General features: G+C 46.6%; 1 protein-coding gene across 2 annotated transcripts in view; it reads left to right on the top strand.

The window, feature by feature from the left end:
* RUFY1 (RUN and FYVE domain containing 1) overlaps positions 1 to 16,533 on the top strand; it is a 62,509-nt gene that overhangs the window by 23,816 nt on the left and 22,160 nt on the right. Inside the window, exons 6-11 of one of the 2 annotated variants that reach the window (XM_054717123.1) lie at positions 2,775 to 2,836; positions 7,162 to 7,227; positions 9,948 to 10,017; positions 12,482 to 12,583; positions 14,698 to 14,814; positions 15,786 to 15,953. In XM_054717123.1, the coding sequence (XP_054573098.1) occupies positions 2,775 to 2,836; positions 7,162 to 7,227; positions 9,948 to 10,017; positions 12,482 to 12,583; positions 14,698 to 14,814; positions 15,786 to 15,953 (585 nt within the window). The remainder of the gene's footprint in view (positions 1 to 2,774; positions 2,837 to 7,161; positions 7,228 to 9,947; positions 10,018 to 12,481; positions 12,584 to 14,697; positions 14,815 to 15,785; positions 15,954 to 16,533) is intronic. The other variant, XM_054717124.1, reaches the window with a different exon arrangement.

Here is a 16,533-nt window from a genome sequence, read left to right as displayed (position 1 = left end):
ACTTTGTTATACTTTTCTCAATATAGTTCAGGCTGTCCAGTCTGCCAGCTCAACTTGAACATCATTTTGTCGAATTCCAAAATAAAGATTGGGAATTGTATTAAATAATAGATGTGCTTGAGCCCCTGCTGTTCTTTAACGCAGTGCCTCTCATCTGTCACCATAAAGTGTGTTTGCTGTTGATGTCTGAGGAGTCCTCCGTCTCATGTTTAGAAAGTACTGTTTTATTCTAATTTACTTTGTGTTTTTATGAAAGGTGAACATTAAATGCTAACCAAATACTGTTTTTGGCATCCATTGAAATGTCATATTTGCTTTTAATTCATAAATATAATTGAGTTAATTCATCCGTTTACTGTGTGATATTATGCCTGCATTCCTAAATTAAGTCTCCATGCATTATTCTCTGAGTGTGTTTCTAGATTTAATATGCCTCTGGTTTATGTGGAATTTCTGTGTTTCCAGCTACTAGTGACACTGTTCTGAATTTCCCTTCCTATGCTGTCTTTGTCACTTTTCAGTGTGAGGATGGTATTAACCTCATAAATACGCTGGATAGTGTCCTTTTTCCTGTTTCCCGCAGCAGTTCATTAGCGCAGGCGTTGCTTTTCTTTGAAGGCTTGCTGGTAGGACCACTTCTAATGCCTTTGCTGGTCCTAGTTCTTTTATCACATTACGTTTTTTTCATGGCCTTTGGTTAGTGTATTGGTTTCCTGAGTCTTAGGACTATGTTTTAGTCTTTTAAATTTTTCCCTAAGTCATTTGTTTCATTCAAATCAATTATTATATGAGCATATTCTCTTACAGCATCGTAAAATCTCACCTTTCTCACATGTAATATCGTGCACTTGCTGAATACTGATCATACTTGGTAGAGGTTAGTCTACTTTGTTGAACTCAAAGAAGCAGCTATTGTTTGTATTAATTCTGCTTTGGGAGGAGGATTTTATTTGCTTTCTTATCCATTCATTTCTACTTTGGATATTCTTTCTCATTCTTTCTCTTGTTTTTTTTTTTTTTTTTTTTATTTGAATATATATTTTTTCCGTTATTTTTTTAATTTCAAAAGTACAGGCTTCTTGAAAAAAAAAAACATTAATTAATACAAAAGCATGAAAAGTGAAATTCAAATTGCCCTTCTCCCCTCCCCTCTCTTACTCTCATCTTAACGGTAAAAGTTGGGGTGTCTTTCTTAAACTTTCTGCATTTTCAATGCACTTATGTATACATCGGTTTTGGTTCAAATTCAGTCTTTTCTGGTTTTCTCTTTCTGTGTAACAAGCCAACAGGCACATGAACAGTAACACCCACTGTATCTCACAGGGGGGTTTGGGCTCAGCAAGGCCCTTCCTCCTCTGAGCGCTGTTGTTTGGCGCCGGGCAGGCAGCTCGGAAGGCTTGCTCTCGCTGGATGGGAGAGGCCGAGGGGCTCCAGGAACTGGCCTGGAGCAGCAGGGGCTTCTTGACCTCTCTGTCCCCAGGTGGTCTTCCCAGCATGATGGCTTCAGCTTGGCCAGGCTTCTTTCATGCCAGCCGAGAATTCAAAGGTCTGTGCCCCGAGAGCAAGTGCTAGGAAGAAGCTGATATTGCCCTCGTTAGCCTGCTGTAGAAGTCATAGCCATCGTTTCTGCTGCTTGCTGAAGCACATTAATCCATGTTTTTTATTGATTCTTAGAGAAGAAGGGAGAGAGAGAGAGAGAGAGAGAGAGAGAGGAGAGAGAGAGAGAGAGAGAAACATCGCTCTTCTGCTTTGTGTACACGCTCTGACCAGGGGTCGAACCTGCAATCGGGGTATGTGTCCTGACCGGGAATCAAACCTGCCACATTTCCGTATACAGGACAATGCTCTAACCAACTGAGCCACCTGGCCAGGGCATTTTTCTGCTGTTTTCTAACTCATCAAGACCGGCACGAAGGCTGCCCAGGATCAAGGGTCAGGAATGTGGATTAGTGGGAGGTGCTACAGAGAAGTTGCAGAAACCATCCTGCATAGCTTTGGCTTTAACACAAGTGAATTATGATAAGGAGTTTAATGCTGTGCATGTTATTCTTTGACTTAAAATTTTATCCTGGAACTTCCTTTGTGTAACTACATTTCCATCTGCTGCATTCTTTGGTATGCTCCCTAGGGTTCTGTGATATGGCTATAAAATGACTTTAAACATTTCTCTATCAGTGGACCCAATATTCTTATATTTCAAATAGGAATAGCTTCACTTACACTGCAGTGGATGATGGCAGGCTAGGACCCTCCCTTTCTCTCAGGTGCTTTATTTCTGGACAAAGCCCTTGACCTTGAGACGTGTGAGGGGTCTTCATCCTCTCCAGGTGCCCGCAGCAGCAGAGAATTTTCCTGGCATACCGATGGCCCGTTTCCCCACAGTCCCGGCGCAAGGGGTCAGAGTCTTAGTGAAGGTCGCCGCTTTCGTCTAAAGCCATGGTCTCTCCCGTTTTTATTACTTGGCATCCAAAGAACTTCGTTGATCTTTTGTCAACAACTTGATTATTGAATAAATACACAAAACTAATCGTAACTAGGTGGTAACATTTCAGAATATTCCTTTAAATTTTGATTTTTAGTAAGTTTTTCTTCTACAAGGGGGTGGTGGGGTAATTTTTTCTTCTCTTGTTTGATTGATTGCTATTTTATAGAGCTGCTTAACCTAAGTATTTGTAGGAAAGAGACAGGGAATGTAAATACCAGAATTTTAAAGATGGTAAGGTTTGTGTAGAAAGTGATTTTTTGGTTAAACGTATATGTTTTATGTTGAACAGGTTGGAGTGATCGACTTTTCCCTCTACCTTAAGGATATGCAGGATCTTGATGGTGGCAAAGAGTAAGTACTGGATTGCATGCTGCTATTCACATTATTAGTGAAATCCCAGCAAAGAATGCTACATTTGTTTTAGCCTTGTTTGAAATTCTACTTTTTATTTATCTACTTTGAATTACAGAAGTGATACATTAATTTTCCCGTTGTTTGAGGAATTGTGCTCTACAGAATGCAGAGGACAAGGGAAATTCCTCCATTCATACTGTCTCTTGTCTGCCTCCCACTGCCACTCCCGCTCCTCCCTCAGAGGAGTCTGCTCATGTCTCCTTTCAAGCCTTTTATTAATGCCCCTCAGATACATCGTTGTTAGTCATGATTTTTTTTTTAATACTCACCAAGGAGTGAGGATATTTTTCCCATTGATTTTTAGAGAGAGCGGAAGGGAGGGGAGAAGGGAAGAAAGAGAAACATCGATGTGAGAGAGACACATTGATTGGTTGCCTCCCACTTGTGCCCCAACTGGGGCCGGCGACTGAGACTGAACCTATAACCAAGGTCTGTGCCGTTGACCAGGATTCGAACCCGAAGACTGAACCCGACACTCTATCCACTGAGCAAAACCAGCCAGGGCTGCTTTTATAAAGATTTTTTATTGATTTTTAGAGAGAGAGGAAGGGAGAGGGAGAGGGAGAGAGAGAGAGAAAGCAAAACATCAATTGGCTGTCTCCTATACACTCCCTACCAGGGATTGAGCCCGCAACCTGGGCATGTGCCCTGACTGGGACTCGAACCAGCAACCTTTCAGTACAGGGATGAGGCCCACTGAGCCACACTGGCTGGTGCTTTTTGTTTTGTTTTGTTTTTTTAATTGATTTCAGAGAGAGGAAGGGGGATAGAGAGAAACATGGATTTGTTGTTCCATTTATTTATGCATCATCGGTTGATTCCTGTATGTGCCCTGATCAGGGCTTGAACCTGCAACCTTGGCGTATTGGGATATCACTCTAACCAACTGAGCTCCCTGGCCAGGGCCATTGGTCATGCATTTTGCTATGCAGTTTGTTTTAATGTAAATGGGATGGTACTGTTATATATGGAAGTTGCCCATGGAATTGTTCTTTGATCCTAATGTTATCTTTGATGTCTTTCATTCCATGTGGACCTCTCCCTCATCCTTGTTAACAAAAGCATTCTTAAAAAAAAAAGTAACCCTGGCCCAGCTGGTGTGGCTCTGTGGTTGAGCGTCAACCCATGAACCAAGAAGTCACTGATTCGATTTCTGGTCAGGGCAGATGCCCGGGTTTCGGGCTTGAACCCCAGTAAGTTTTGTGCAGGAAGCAGCCAATCGATGATATTTTTCTCTCATCAATATTTCTATATATATATCCCTCTTCCTTGCTCTTTCTCTCTCTAAAAATCAATAAAAATACTTTAAAAATTATTTTAAAAAGTTATCCTGGACGCCCAGCCCGTTTGGCTCAGTGGTTGAACGTTGACCTGTGAACCAAAAGGTCAGGGTTCAATTCCAGTCAGGGCACATGCCTGGGTTTTGAGCTCCATCCCCAGTGGGGGCTGTGCAGGAGGCAGCCAATCAATAATTCTCTCTCATCATTGTTATTTCTATCTCTCTCTCCCTCTCCCTTACTCTCTGAAATCAATAAAAATATCTATATACAAAGCCTAAGTGACCATTATGACCAGTCGACGGAATGACTGGTCAACCGGTCGACCGGTTGCTATGATGACGCACTGACCACCAGGGGGCAGATGCTCAATGCAGGAGCTGCCCCCTGGTGGTCAGTGCACTCCCACAGCCAACCTGCAGCCAGCCAACCTACTGCAGTCCCTCTTCCCGGCCAGCCAATCTCCCGATCACCGGCCAGGCCGAGGGACCCCTGCCCATGCACGAATTTGTGCACTGGGCCTCTAGTATATTTTTAAAAAAAAAAGAAGAAGAAAACAAACAACATGTAAAACCTGCTACCATTTACGTTATGATAAAAAAAAAACACTATTTATATATGTTGTACCTCCGTACCCATGGACTGTTTCTAGAGTGGCACGTAGAATTGGTAGCCATGCTGCGGAGGGAAGAGGACAGAGGGAGATACACTGTAAACCCTTGGGTCGTGTGTGACTGTTTTACTCTGTGCATCTGTTACCTGTCATTCACTCTTCTTTCCAACAAAGACACCTCCCTCGCCCTAGTCTCAGCACCTTGGCAGCACACCTTATCAAGGAAAGGACCAGAGGGAACCCCATTAATGCTTAATGCACCCTAAATACAAGGATTCACCTACTTTAAACTTAAAATATATTCTTTTTATTTTATTTTATTTTTTATTTTTTTAATTACTTTATTGATTAAGGTATCACATATTTGTCATCACCCCCTTCCCCCATTCCCATCCCAAACCCCCCCACACTCATGCCCCCATCCCCCTGTTGTCCGTGATCACTGGTTAGGCTCATATGCAAGCACACAAGTCCTTTGGTTGATCTATCTCCCTTGTCCCCACCCTCCCCTTCCTTCCCTCTGAGGTCTGACAGTCTGATCAGTGCTGTTCTTGTTCTTCAGTCTATGTTGTTCATCATTTCCCCTAGATGAGTGAGCTCGTGTGATACTAGGAATACACTTATAGGAACCGAAAATGAGACAAGCAATAATGGTTATGCTGAGAGGCAAATGAATCAGTCTATAGTGAGTTTCTTTCTGGGCCAACAGTTCTTTTGAGTCCCAATTTCTATGTCCAACAGTTTATGTGTATAAAATATATTCTTTATATTTTAAAAAATGGAAATAAACAGGTTATCCATCAGTAAGGGAATAATTGAATGAATTATGGAGCATCCATAATATTCCATGAAGACCTAAAAAAATGAGCTACTAGTATAGTTGACTTAGAGGGATTTCCACAAGGTATTATTAAATGAGAAAAGTATGATACTGAAGTATATGTATACCATTTTTAAACGAACCCAAAAAATCCCTAGTCCATATTTTATATTTTACACACACACCACATGGTCGATAGATGATTATATGCACACTAAAGGCCCAGTGCATGAAAATTCATGCACTGGAGGGGGTGGTCCCTCAGCCCGGCCTGCCCCCTCTCACAGTCCAGGAGCCCTCAGGGGTGGGAGGTGACCTGGCAATCAGGGGAAGGCAACACCCCATCACACCTCTGCTGCTACTACTGCCGGCAGCACAAGCCTTGGCCGGCCCTGGTTAGCTGAGCCTTGGGCAGCCCTGGGCAGCCGCCATCTGAGGCTTGCCTGTGCCTCGGGTGGGCCCTGGGCGGCTGAGGGGGCTGGGGGACTCCGGAGGCAGGCACGTGGAGCGGCCACGCCTCCTGCCCCGGTGGGGCTGAGGGGACTGGGCACCACCATCTTTTGGCTGTGGGCACCGCCATCTTTGAGGGCGGGGTAGTCAATTAGCACATTCCCTCCTTATTGGCTGTGGGCGCCACCGTCTTTGCGATGGTGTGAGGGTCAATTAGCATATTCCCTCTGTATTAGATAGGCCAGTATATATTCATCAGGGTTAGGGTTACCTGGGAGAGTTATGTAAAGTGAAGAACAGGTAAAAGGAAAAAAGTGACTGCACTGGAAAACAAATCCAGTACCCGTGGAATGCGCCTGTGTAGGATGATCCTTCTTATGTACATACGTATGTATGAATGTAAAGGAATGTGGGGGGCTAACTTTAAAATATTAAAGTCTTTTTTTAAATATACTTTTATTGATTTCAGAGAGGAGGGGAGAGAGAGAGATAGTAACATCAATGATGAGAGAAAATCATTGATTGGCTGCCTCCTGCATGCCCTCTACTGGGGATGGAGCCCACAACCCAGACATGTGCCCTTGACCAGGAATCGAACCGTGACCTCCTGGTTCTTAGGTCGATGCTCAACCACTGAGCCATGCTGGCCAGGCAAAGTCTTTTTTTTTTTTTTTTTTAATGCAGACCCATCAGCTTTGTGTTTCGAGTCTCGTGGTCTTCTTTTCTAAGCCAACCTCCTTTCCTTCAGTATAGCAAGGTGTCTTCATCTGCCACGGTGGGAGCCATTTGCATGTGGCTGTTGGTGTTTCCACCTTGCATGCTCATGGCTTTCATCCTCCCAAATACTCAGCCAGTTGCAGGGTGGGGAGGGTGTCTGCAGGAGCCTGCCCTCCAGGTATGTCTCCATGTCTCCCCAGGCCCCAGCTGCTGTCCCCCCACAGCCTTGCTCTCTGTTCCCTCAGGGCCATGTAGACAGTACTAAGCTCTATCTCTTGGTTTCCTGGTAACATTGTTACTCCTACCAGCTGATTCGAAGGTTGAGGGACGGTTACACAGTGTCAACCCTTAGTAAAAATAATTTCTTTTTGTGCTCTTTTAAAAGGCATGAAAGAATTACTGATGTCCTTGATCAAAAAAATTATGTGGAAGAACTGAACCGGCACTTAAGGTAAGGCTCACCCCTTTTTCCAGGGCTACAGTTGAGTCACAGTACCTGATAATTGTTTCGTGGAACTTTTTTGAGTTGCCATGTATTTCCAACTAACTTTCTTTCCAAACCAGGAAGAAAGATCATCGTGCCTTGCTCACATGTACAGACTGGAGAAGTATGATGTCTTGAAAAAGAGCTTTTGGGACTTCTTCAGTTCTGTGTTTTGTGCAGTTACACAATTTAGAGAGTCAATAAGTAAAACCTTGACTCTCCACCCCTCCCCACAGCCTCTTAGTTGAAAATCACTGCCTTGGGGAGCGTTGTTGCTGCTGGGAATCAGCACACGTCCCTCCAGGTTTGGGAGCAGGAGAAAGAGGATTGAAAACCACTGGGCTAGATCTCTGAGAGCATTCAGTAGCCGTGGCCAGCATCTTTATCTTGATTTTTCATTTTAATTGGAAAGCCGCTGCTGCCGTATCTCATGAAACAGCAGTCGCTAGAGGTATTTATGGGATGGAGATTCCCCGTGGCCTGTGCTGGGAGACGGTACTCGCTCTCTGAACCCCCTTCAGAGAGTGCGCAGTCACATGGTCAGAGCTTCGCAGGGCGGCCTCTCTGGCCCAGAGGCAGGAGAGACAGGCGAAGGAGCTGCCACATCCCTCGGGACCGACCTAGGGAAGTGCCGCTCTGAGCTCTCCTGAGTGTGACGTTGGCTGTTACTTTGAAAGAAATTCTTGATCATTTCCTAGTTCACTGAGAGTTTTTATAAGGAACGGGTGTTGAACTCTTAGCATCCAATAAGATAATTGTGACTTTTCTCCCTTAATCTGTTGATGTGATCTATTTTAGTCACAGATTTCTTCATACTGAGCAATTCCTGGATCACAGAGATAAACTCTGCTTGATCCTAGTTTTAAAACTTCATTGTTCTCTTACCAGGGAACTTGACCTAGCTGTCCTCTAGTTCTCGCCTTCTGGCGCAGCGGTCACCTACTGGTGGCCCGTGAGGTCCGAGAGGTTGGCGACCGCTGCTCTGGCGTGTTAGTGAGGTTATGCAGCTTCGCAACACGAACTGGGAAGCTTTGCGTTGGTTCTGTGCCTGGGAACTGAACGCCTTCTAGTCCGTGAGCGTTACTGCTCCTCGGACGCTGGAAGCCGGAGCCTGTACGCAGACAGTACTGTGCCAGTGTATCCGTTTTCCCTTCGTGTTAGTTCATCTAGGTTTTCTTCTCTGGAGGATCTGTCTGTTTTGGTAAAAAATATATAAATGTTATTAATATTTTCTAAGCTATATAATTGGTATAGAATTGACAGTTGTCAACTCGTAAACTTTTAGTTCCCTTTATATCATTTGTTTTGTTCCCTTTTTCATTTTGTGTCCTTGTATTTTTATTTCTCTTCCACCCAGTTCTTTTTGGGGTGGGGATGAATCAAACGCTTTTATTGGGGGCTTCAGGGGAGGGTCAAAGGGCTGGAAGGACAGTCAGGTCCGCCATCCTCGGCCTGGCGGGATCTCCCCCGCTGCCCTGTTGTTGAAAAGCTCCCACCCAGCTCTTGAGCCTTGAGTCTCTAGCCTTGTCGGGGCCGTGGCTTGGTCCCCTCACAGGCACCAGCACCAGGTTTGGCGTAGGGCCCGGTGTCTGCAAGTGCAGGCTCTGGGGCCAGACGACCTGGCTTCAGTCACGGTGCCCCTCATCCGGGTATGAACTTGAGAAAGTCTTTAGTATAAAGTTATGGTTTTCTAGTCTGTAAAATAGGTTAATAAAGCTTACCTCACAGAATTGTGGGAGGATTATATGCATTTAAAGTGCTTAGAACAGTGATGGGCAACCTTTTGAGCTTGGTGTGTCAAACTTCGCCAAAAAACTGAGCATAACTCGGGTAGTGTGTCACTTGAGGAAAAAACATTATTTCGCAAATGTTTCATCCTCAGAAGCAGCAAATGTTTCATCCTCGGCATGCGGCCGCCTCAGTGCTGACACGCGTGTCATAGGTTCGCCATCACTAGCTTAGAACCAACAGGGCCTGGCACATTGTCCAAACGGAAAGTGACTGCTGTGATTTCTGGGGGGTTATTAGTATTGTTTATCAATCTTCTCTAGCTCCTTACATGTTTTTCAGTAGAAAAGTAGTACATATTACTTAAAGAATATTTGAAAAATGGGGCAAAGTATTAGAAGATTTGCCCGGCCAGCGTGGCTCAGTGGTTGAGCGTCAGTCTATGAACCAGGAGGTCAGAGTTCAGTTCCAGGCAGGGCACAGGCCTGGGCTGTGGGCTTGATCCCAGTGGGGGTCGTTCTGGAGGCAGCTGATCAATTATTCTTTTTCATCATGGATGTTTCTCTCTCTCTCTCTCTCTCTATCTCTCCCCCCTCCCCATTCCTCCCTGAAATCAATAAAAGTATGCATTTTAAGTATTACAATATTTATTATAAATCACCTTTGATCCTACTACCCAAAAGTACCAGTGTCTTGTTATGAATATTACATTAGATATATGACTGCCAATGCATTTTAGTTCCCATTTATTGTGTTGGGAAGAAAACATTGAACACTCTTTAACAAGTGTACAGTACACACACATACATGTGTACCTAGAATTGTCATCCGAGTTCATTGGAGGCCCTTGGACTCCGCTTCCTGCAGGAAATATCGGAATCACTGTTCTCGTTGTTACAGGTTGAAAAGGCAGTCGGCCTCTGTAAGTTCACATTTTCTTAATACTGTGTTTTCTATAGCTGCACAGTTGGGGATCTTCAAACCAAGATAGATGGCTTGGAAAAGACTAATTCAAAGCTTCAAGAAGAGGTTGGTAACTTACTGAAATTCTTAAAACAGCACGGCCTGAGGTTAAGGAAATGGTGCGTCCGTGCCCCCGACCAGAGCTGCTTGCTGCTGGCACTGGGTTGCTGACCTGGGGTTGAGCTGCACGTGGGACAGGCATTCTCAGGTTTCACGTCCTCCCAGTGTGTTCTGCCCTGACGGCTCCCAGGAGCCAGGGCATCTGCTCCTGAGCCAGGCCTCTCATCCTCGTCCCTGGAGAAACTCAGCTCCTTGTGAGCGGCTCTCCTCTCCCACGTTTCCTGGGATGCGGTTCATCTCCCTGCTGCCCGGCGGCTCAGGCTCTTCCGAGGTGGACAGCAGCCCGCCCACTCCTGGGTGTCGCCTCTCGGAAGCATGGAGCCAGGCTTCCCCGTGTGGCCTTGCTCTGCTTTCTCACTAGGAAGAGAGTGAAAGGACGGGAGGGAGGGCTGAGCCGAGGAAGACAGCTTGCTGCCAGCTGCCTGGCAGCCTCCTTGGTGGACACATCCGTCTCCTGTTAGCAAGAGGGGGTGCTCGGCCTTTCTGAGGCTCTCCACAGGCGCGGTCCCTGGCTGCTCCGATGTCCCCACCCGGTCTCACTGAGGAGGAGGAGGGCTGTGAGAGGGAGCCGCAGGCGGAACCCCCCCTCCCCTCCCCCACGGTGGAGGCGAGTTACAGCCAAGATGAGAGTCGGAGGGCATGGACCCGCTCTCCGAGAGGCGGCCTGAAACCCTTTCTGGGCGGAGCCGATCTGTGTGGGGGAGACTCGAAGGCGCCGTCCCAGGCAGGCCTCGCAGGAGAGACCGGCCGCGCCTGGAACGGGCTCGCCTGCCCCTCGGGTGGCTGGGCCTTTGGGCCCCCGCTGAGGGGCAGGTGTTTGAGTCCTCATGGCCACACGGGACGGTGACCCCCTCACGCTGCTGTAGAGAGCACATTGGATTAAGACCCACAGACGTGCCGCACACACGCGGCCTGTGGAGGCACTCAGGGTGGTGGTCGGTGGGAGAGCCAGCAGGTTCGGTCGCTCTCCCGGACAAGGGCCTGCTTGGCAGCAGGGCTGACTCACCTTCTGAAAGGAAATGACTGGGTTATTTTTTTCAAAGGCAAACAGTTGTATTAGAAAATGTCCTTTGGGAAAAGGAGACCTCCTCGTGGCGTGCTCGCTCGTCTTCAGAGAGTGGAACGGGCGTTAGCTCGTGCTTCTGCCTGTGTCCTCCCTTGTAGCAACGTGCACCTCCTTCAGAGCCGCCACGTTTCTCGTTGGGGCACAGCTGCTGTGTTCACAGACCCCAGGTCTGGATGCGAGTCCGAGCGAACTTAGACGCCCTGACGAAGAGCTGAAGAGCTCGGTGCGCCAAGGCCCCGTTGGTTATGCTGCTAAGAGCACAGCCAGGGCCCCAGGGCAGAGGTCTTCCGGCTCCAGCCTCCCGCCTCCCTCCAGGCTCGCTCAGGAGCGGGATGAGGAGGCTGCGCGGCTGTCTCTCTAAACGCTAAGTCGTTCGAGGAGAGGAAGCCGTCTTCCTCAGGTGGTGGTGCCTACCCCCGGGTGCGTTACTGCCCTCTGACCAGACACCCTTTTGTTCATTGGCTGGAAAGGCGGAAAAGAACAAAGAATCAGAAGAAAAAACATAATCCCTTGGCTAAGTGACAGCTATTTTTATCATGTGGTATATATATTTCTTAAGCATTTTTAACACAGTAGATTTGTTTAATTAAGTGGTGAGAAAATACTGTATAACTTATTTTATTTTCATGTTGGTTTTATAAGAATGTTCTCAAATTATTAACAGCTTTTGTAAACATTTCAGTCATTACATATTTCTACTGTATGCTTCCACTTTAATTTATTAAACTATTTCTTTGATGTCTAAGCTATTTCTGATGTCTTATATCCATAAATCTTTGCCCCCATTATGTGGTATGCTGTCACTTTTATAAAACAAGGAAATTGGGAGAGGGCAGAGATGGCTAGAGGCAGGAGTGGGAGAGACTTTTATCATATATATTTTTATATCTTTGGAATTTTGTGAATGTGAATGTATTACCTATTCAAAACAAGGACATAAAATAAATATATGACCAGCCCTGGCCCGTGTGGTGCAGTGATTAGATCATCAGCCTGCCCACCGAAGAGCGGCAGGTTCGATTCCTGGGGTTGCAGGTTCAGTCCCAACCCCAGTCAGGGCACTTGTGTCTCTCACATCACCATTTCTCTCTCTCTCTCTCTCTTTCTCTCTCGCTCTCTCCGCCCTTCTCCCCCCCCCCCCCTTCCACTCTGAAAATCAGTGGAAGAAATATCCTCAGGTGAAGATTAACCAAAAATAGGTAGATAGATAGATAGATGGTAGATAGATAGAATATCTGATATGTGAAAATAAATTGTCGGTTGTGAAGGTGCCAAATGTTAGATTTTATTTGAACAGTAAGATTCATTTTGATGTTAAGAAATATAAAAATCTTTCTTAATCAGCTTTCAGCTGCAACAGACCGGATTTTTTCACTTCAAGAAGAACAGCAACAATTAAGAGAACAAAATGAATTAATTCGTGAAAGAAGTGAGAAGAGTGTAGAGGTGAGAACTTGACCTGACAGTTGGCATGTTTCTCACTCGGACAGACGTGTCCATCACAGATCTCAAGCTCATAGAAAGTGCCTCCTGCCACTGTGCCTCTCTGTCACGCTCAAGCCAGTCGAACCACCTGGGTTTCCCAGGCACCCTGCTCCCCGCCCCTGGGCCTTGGCACACAACAGCTCCTATTCACTCTTCTTCAGCTTCCACTCCTGAGCCGGGTCCTCTGTGATGCCATCCCTAGTGCCATCCCCAGTGCCCATCAGTAGGCTTGGGCCCTCCTCCCGTGTCCCCACAGTTCTCTACGCCTCCCTCCTCTGTAGAAGCTGTTGTTTTGTAGAATTGCTGGCTTGCTCACCTGATAATTTGAAGGTAGAGATCATATCTGATTCTTCTCAAAATTCATCCAGTGCTAAAAACATGCTCAATAAACACAGAATGGTGAGTTGAATGGGGCCTTCCCCACTAGGAATGATTGTTCTATTTTAAAGAAAAGTAAATTTCACCCTAGCTGGTGTGGCTCAGTGGATAGAGCATCGCCTGTGGACCAAATGGTCCCGGGTTCGATTTTAGTCAAGGGCACGTACCTTGGTTGCAGGCTCCTCCCTGGCCCTGGCCCTGGCCCTAGTTGGGGCACATGCAGGAGGCAACCAATAGATGTGTTTCTCTCACCTGTATGTTTCTCTCTGTCTTTCCCTCCCCCACTCTCGCTAAAAAAATAATCAATGGAAACATATCCTCAGATGAGGATTAACAAAAAAAAAAGGAAGAGAAGTAAATTGGTTTTCTGAACTTAAATTTTCTTTTTTAAAAATGTATTGACTTGCCCTAGCTGGTTTGGCTCAGTGGATAGAGCATCAGGCTGCAGACTGAGAGTCCCAGGTTTGATTCCAGTAAAGAGCACATGCCTGGGTTGCGGGATCAATCCCCAGTGTGGAGCATGCAGGAAGCAGCCAATCTATGATTCTCTCTCATCATTGATGTTCTATCTATCCCTCCCTCTTTCCCTTCCTCTCTGAAATCAATCCTATATAATAAAGAGGTAATATGCAAATTGACCCATGTGCCCTCACACAATATGGCCACCCCCATGTGGTCAAAGATGGCCGCCACAAGATGGCCAGCAGGGGAGGGCAGTTGGGGGTGACCAGGCCTGCAGGGGAGGGCAGTTGGGGGCGACCAGGCCAGCAGGTGAGTCCATTTGGGGGCGACCAGGCCAGCAGGGGAGGGCAGTTAGGGGCCGGCAGGGGAGGGCAGTTGGGGAGGACAAGGCCTACAGGGAGGGCAGTTAGGGGCGATCTGGCTGGCAGTGAAGGGCATTTGGGGGTTACCAGGCCAGCAGGGGAGGGCAGTTAGGGGCGATCGGGCTGGCAGGGGAGGGCAGTTGGGAGCAATTGGGCTGACAGGGGAGCAGTTAGGCATCGATCAGGCTGGCAGGGGAGTGGTTAGGGGGTGATCAGGCTGGCAGGCAGGTGAGCAGTTGGGAGCCAGCAGTCCCGGATTGTGAGAGGGATGTCCAACTGCTGGTTTAGGCCTGAGTGGGATCCCAGATTGGAGAGGGTGCATGCTGGGCTGAGGGACCCCCCCCCCCCCCAGTGCATGAATTTCATGCACTGGGCCCCTAGTAAAAATATATTTTTTTTTAAGTTTTAAAAAATGTATTGACTTGTTATGATCCTCGAGTTCAAAGATACTTCAAAATAACTTTAAAATTTTAACCTTTTTTTATTACACTGAGTGGCCAGATTATTATGATCTCTGATCGCATAATAATCTGGCCACTCAGTGTATATCCTATATAATAAAAGGCTAATATGCAAATTGTCCCCTTGACCAGGAGTTCGACCAGAAGGCAGGCCAGTCAACTGCCCATGTCCCCTCCCCCTGGCCAGGCTGGCCGGACCCCACCCATGCACGAATTCATGCACTGGGCCTCTAATATATATATTAGAGGCCTGGTGCATGCTTTCAGAGATCATAATAATCTGGCTACTCAGTGTATACTTAAGAAATAGAAATTGTGCTACATTTTTTTAAATTATGGTATATTTTTAAATACTTTGTAGTTGGCTTGCTTCCCATAAAACCTATTCTCTCGGTACTCTTGTTGGATACAGATAACAAAACAGGACACAAAGGTTGAGCTGGAGACTTACAAGCAAACTCGGCAGGGTCTGGACAAAATGTACAGTGACGTGTGGAAGCAGCTGAAGGAGGAGAAGAAAGTGCATTTGGTGAGTGTGCGAGCCTGGTGTCCAGAAAGGTTCCCCAAAAGCCGTGCCAGTGATTTCCTCGCACTTCCCACAGGCATGCTTACCCCGCGGGCACCCACAGACAGCCCACAGTCGTCCCTTAAAAGAGAATAAAAGGTCATGTTTACCACTGAGGTCTGCACTGTCACATTTTTCCAGTTTTACAAACCTTTTTCAGGGATTGCTGTGAAATCAGATGCGTGGTTTCTTTGACCATACACTTCCCTCAGTCAGAGCCTTGGTCTGTTTATTCCCACCCCATCTATGAGTCAGTGGCCTGTGATTTTTATTTGTTATTATTTTCTTTATTGATTGATTTTTTTTTTTTTTTAGAGAGAGGCATTGATTTGTTGTTCCACTTATTTGTGCTATCATTGGTTGATTCTTATATGTCCCCTGACCAGGGATTGAACCTGCAATCTTGGCATATCGAGACAATGCTCTAACCTACTGAGCCACCCGGTCAGGGCCTCGTGTTTTTTATTAGATACAGTTCTTGCACCTGCTTCTTTGCATGGATGTGGAAAACATGAGTCCTGAGTTACCCAGGACAGAACCATTTCAAAATGGTTTCACCTTTGTTGCCATAAACCAATAAATCATTCCAGAAGTTCTAACATTTGAACATCAAATCGCTTTAGCACTGAAACACAAGACACGTTCTTTCAGACCATATATTCTGATCTTGCGGTTTGAAGAACATGGCTGCAAGAACTCCAGGCTCATATGCCACCTCCCAGCTTTCCGTTGACTTGATGCAAAGCCAGTTTTCATTGTAAAATAAGAAAAGGGGGAAAACGCCATCTAGCTATACCCTAGACAGACTTTCCAGAAATCGCCCTAACCTCTTCTGGCTTTCAGCTTATATTTTGCATATTGCCCAAGACAGCCTCTGTTAAGCTTATTTCTTTGTTCTACTTGAGTAACATTGTCCTTGTTCCCATCCTTTTAAGGAACTAGAAAAAGAACTGGAATTACAAATTGGGATGAAAACTGAAATGGAAATTGCAATGAAGCTACTGGAAAAGGACACCCATGAGAAGCAGGACACACTCGTCGCCCTCCGCCAGCAGCTGGAAGACGTCAAAGCGATCAACTTGCAGATGTTCCACAAAGTTCAGGTGGGAGCAGGCTCTGTGTCCCCACCCCAGCCTGGGCTCCTGCCGCTGCCTGCAGCGTGGAGCTGTCCCGCGCTGCCTCTCCATCCTCTCGCATCCGTCCTGCAGAGGGAGAGAATCGGCACATCTGTGAGGTCCCAGTGTCCTAGGCCCTGTTCCATGTCACGGTATTTATTTTATTTGAGTCTCCCAGCAAACCCCTAGAAAAGTTTATAAAATGGGGAAAGCGTCAATGACGGGACCGAGCTGAGTGGGTAAAGCACGTGCCCCTGGGGCACAGCTGTGCCTGTGGCGCCCTCACCGTCTCCCTGCCGCCCGTCCCTCTGCTTCCGAGGGTGAGTGCTTGAGAAGTGGTTTAAGGATAGAAGTTTGTATTGTCTTTTCAAGTCTGCAGGCCACACAGTGAGCAGTCTGCTGCTCGCCTCACCTGTCATTTCAGCGTGGTGAAGGGACCCAGCCCAGGAAGAATCCATCGGGGCTGGAAGCTGCCATTCTGTGTCCTTCTCAAAACGGCCTTTTGAAGTTCTGTTTCCTGTTTTATTACCAAAACAGTCCCACTCCACTTCCTTTTCCGGGGGTGTGG

This window comes from Eptesicus fuscus, chromosome 6 (genome assembly GCF_027574615.1).
Source record: "Eptesicus fuscus isolate TK198812 chromosome 6, DD_ASM_mEF_20220401, whole genome shotgun sequence".
NCBI classification, from domain to species: Eukaryota; Metazoa; Chordata; class Mammalia; order Chiroptera; family Vespertilionidae; genus Eptesicus; species Eptesicus fuscus.
This window is presented reverse-complemented; position numbering and strand designations above follow the sequence as displayed.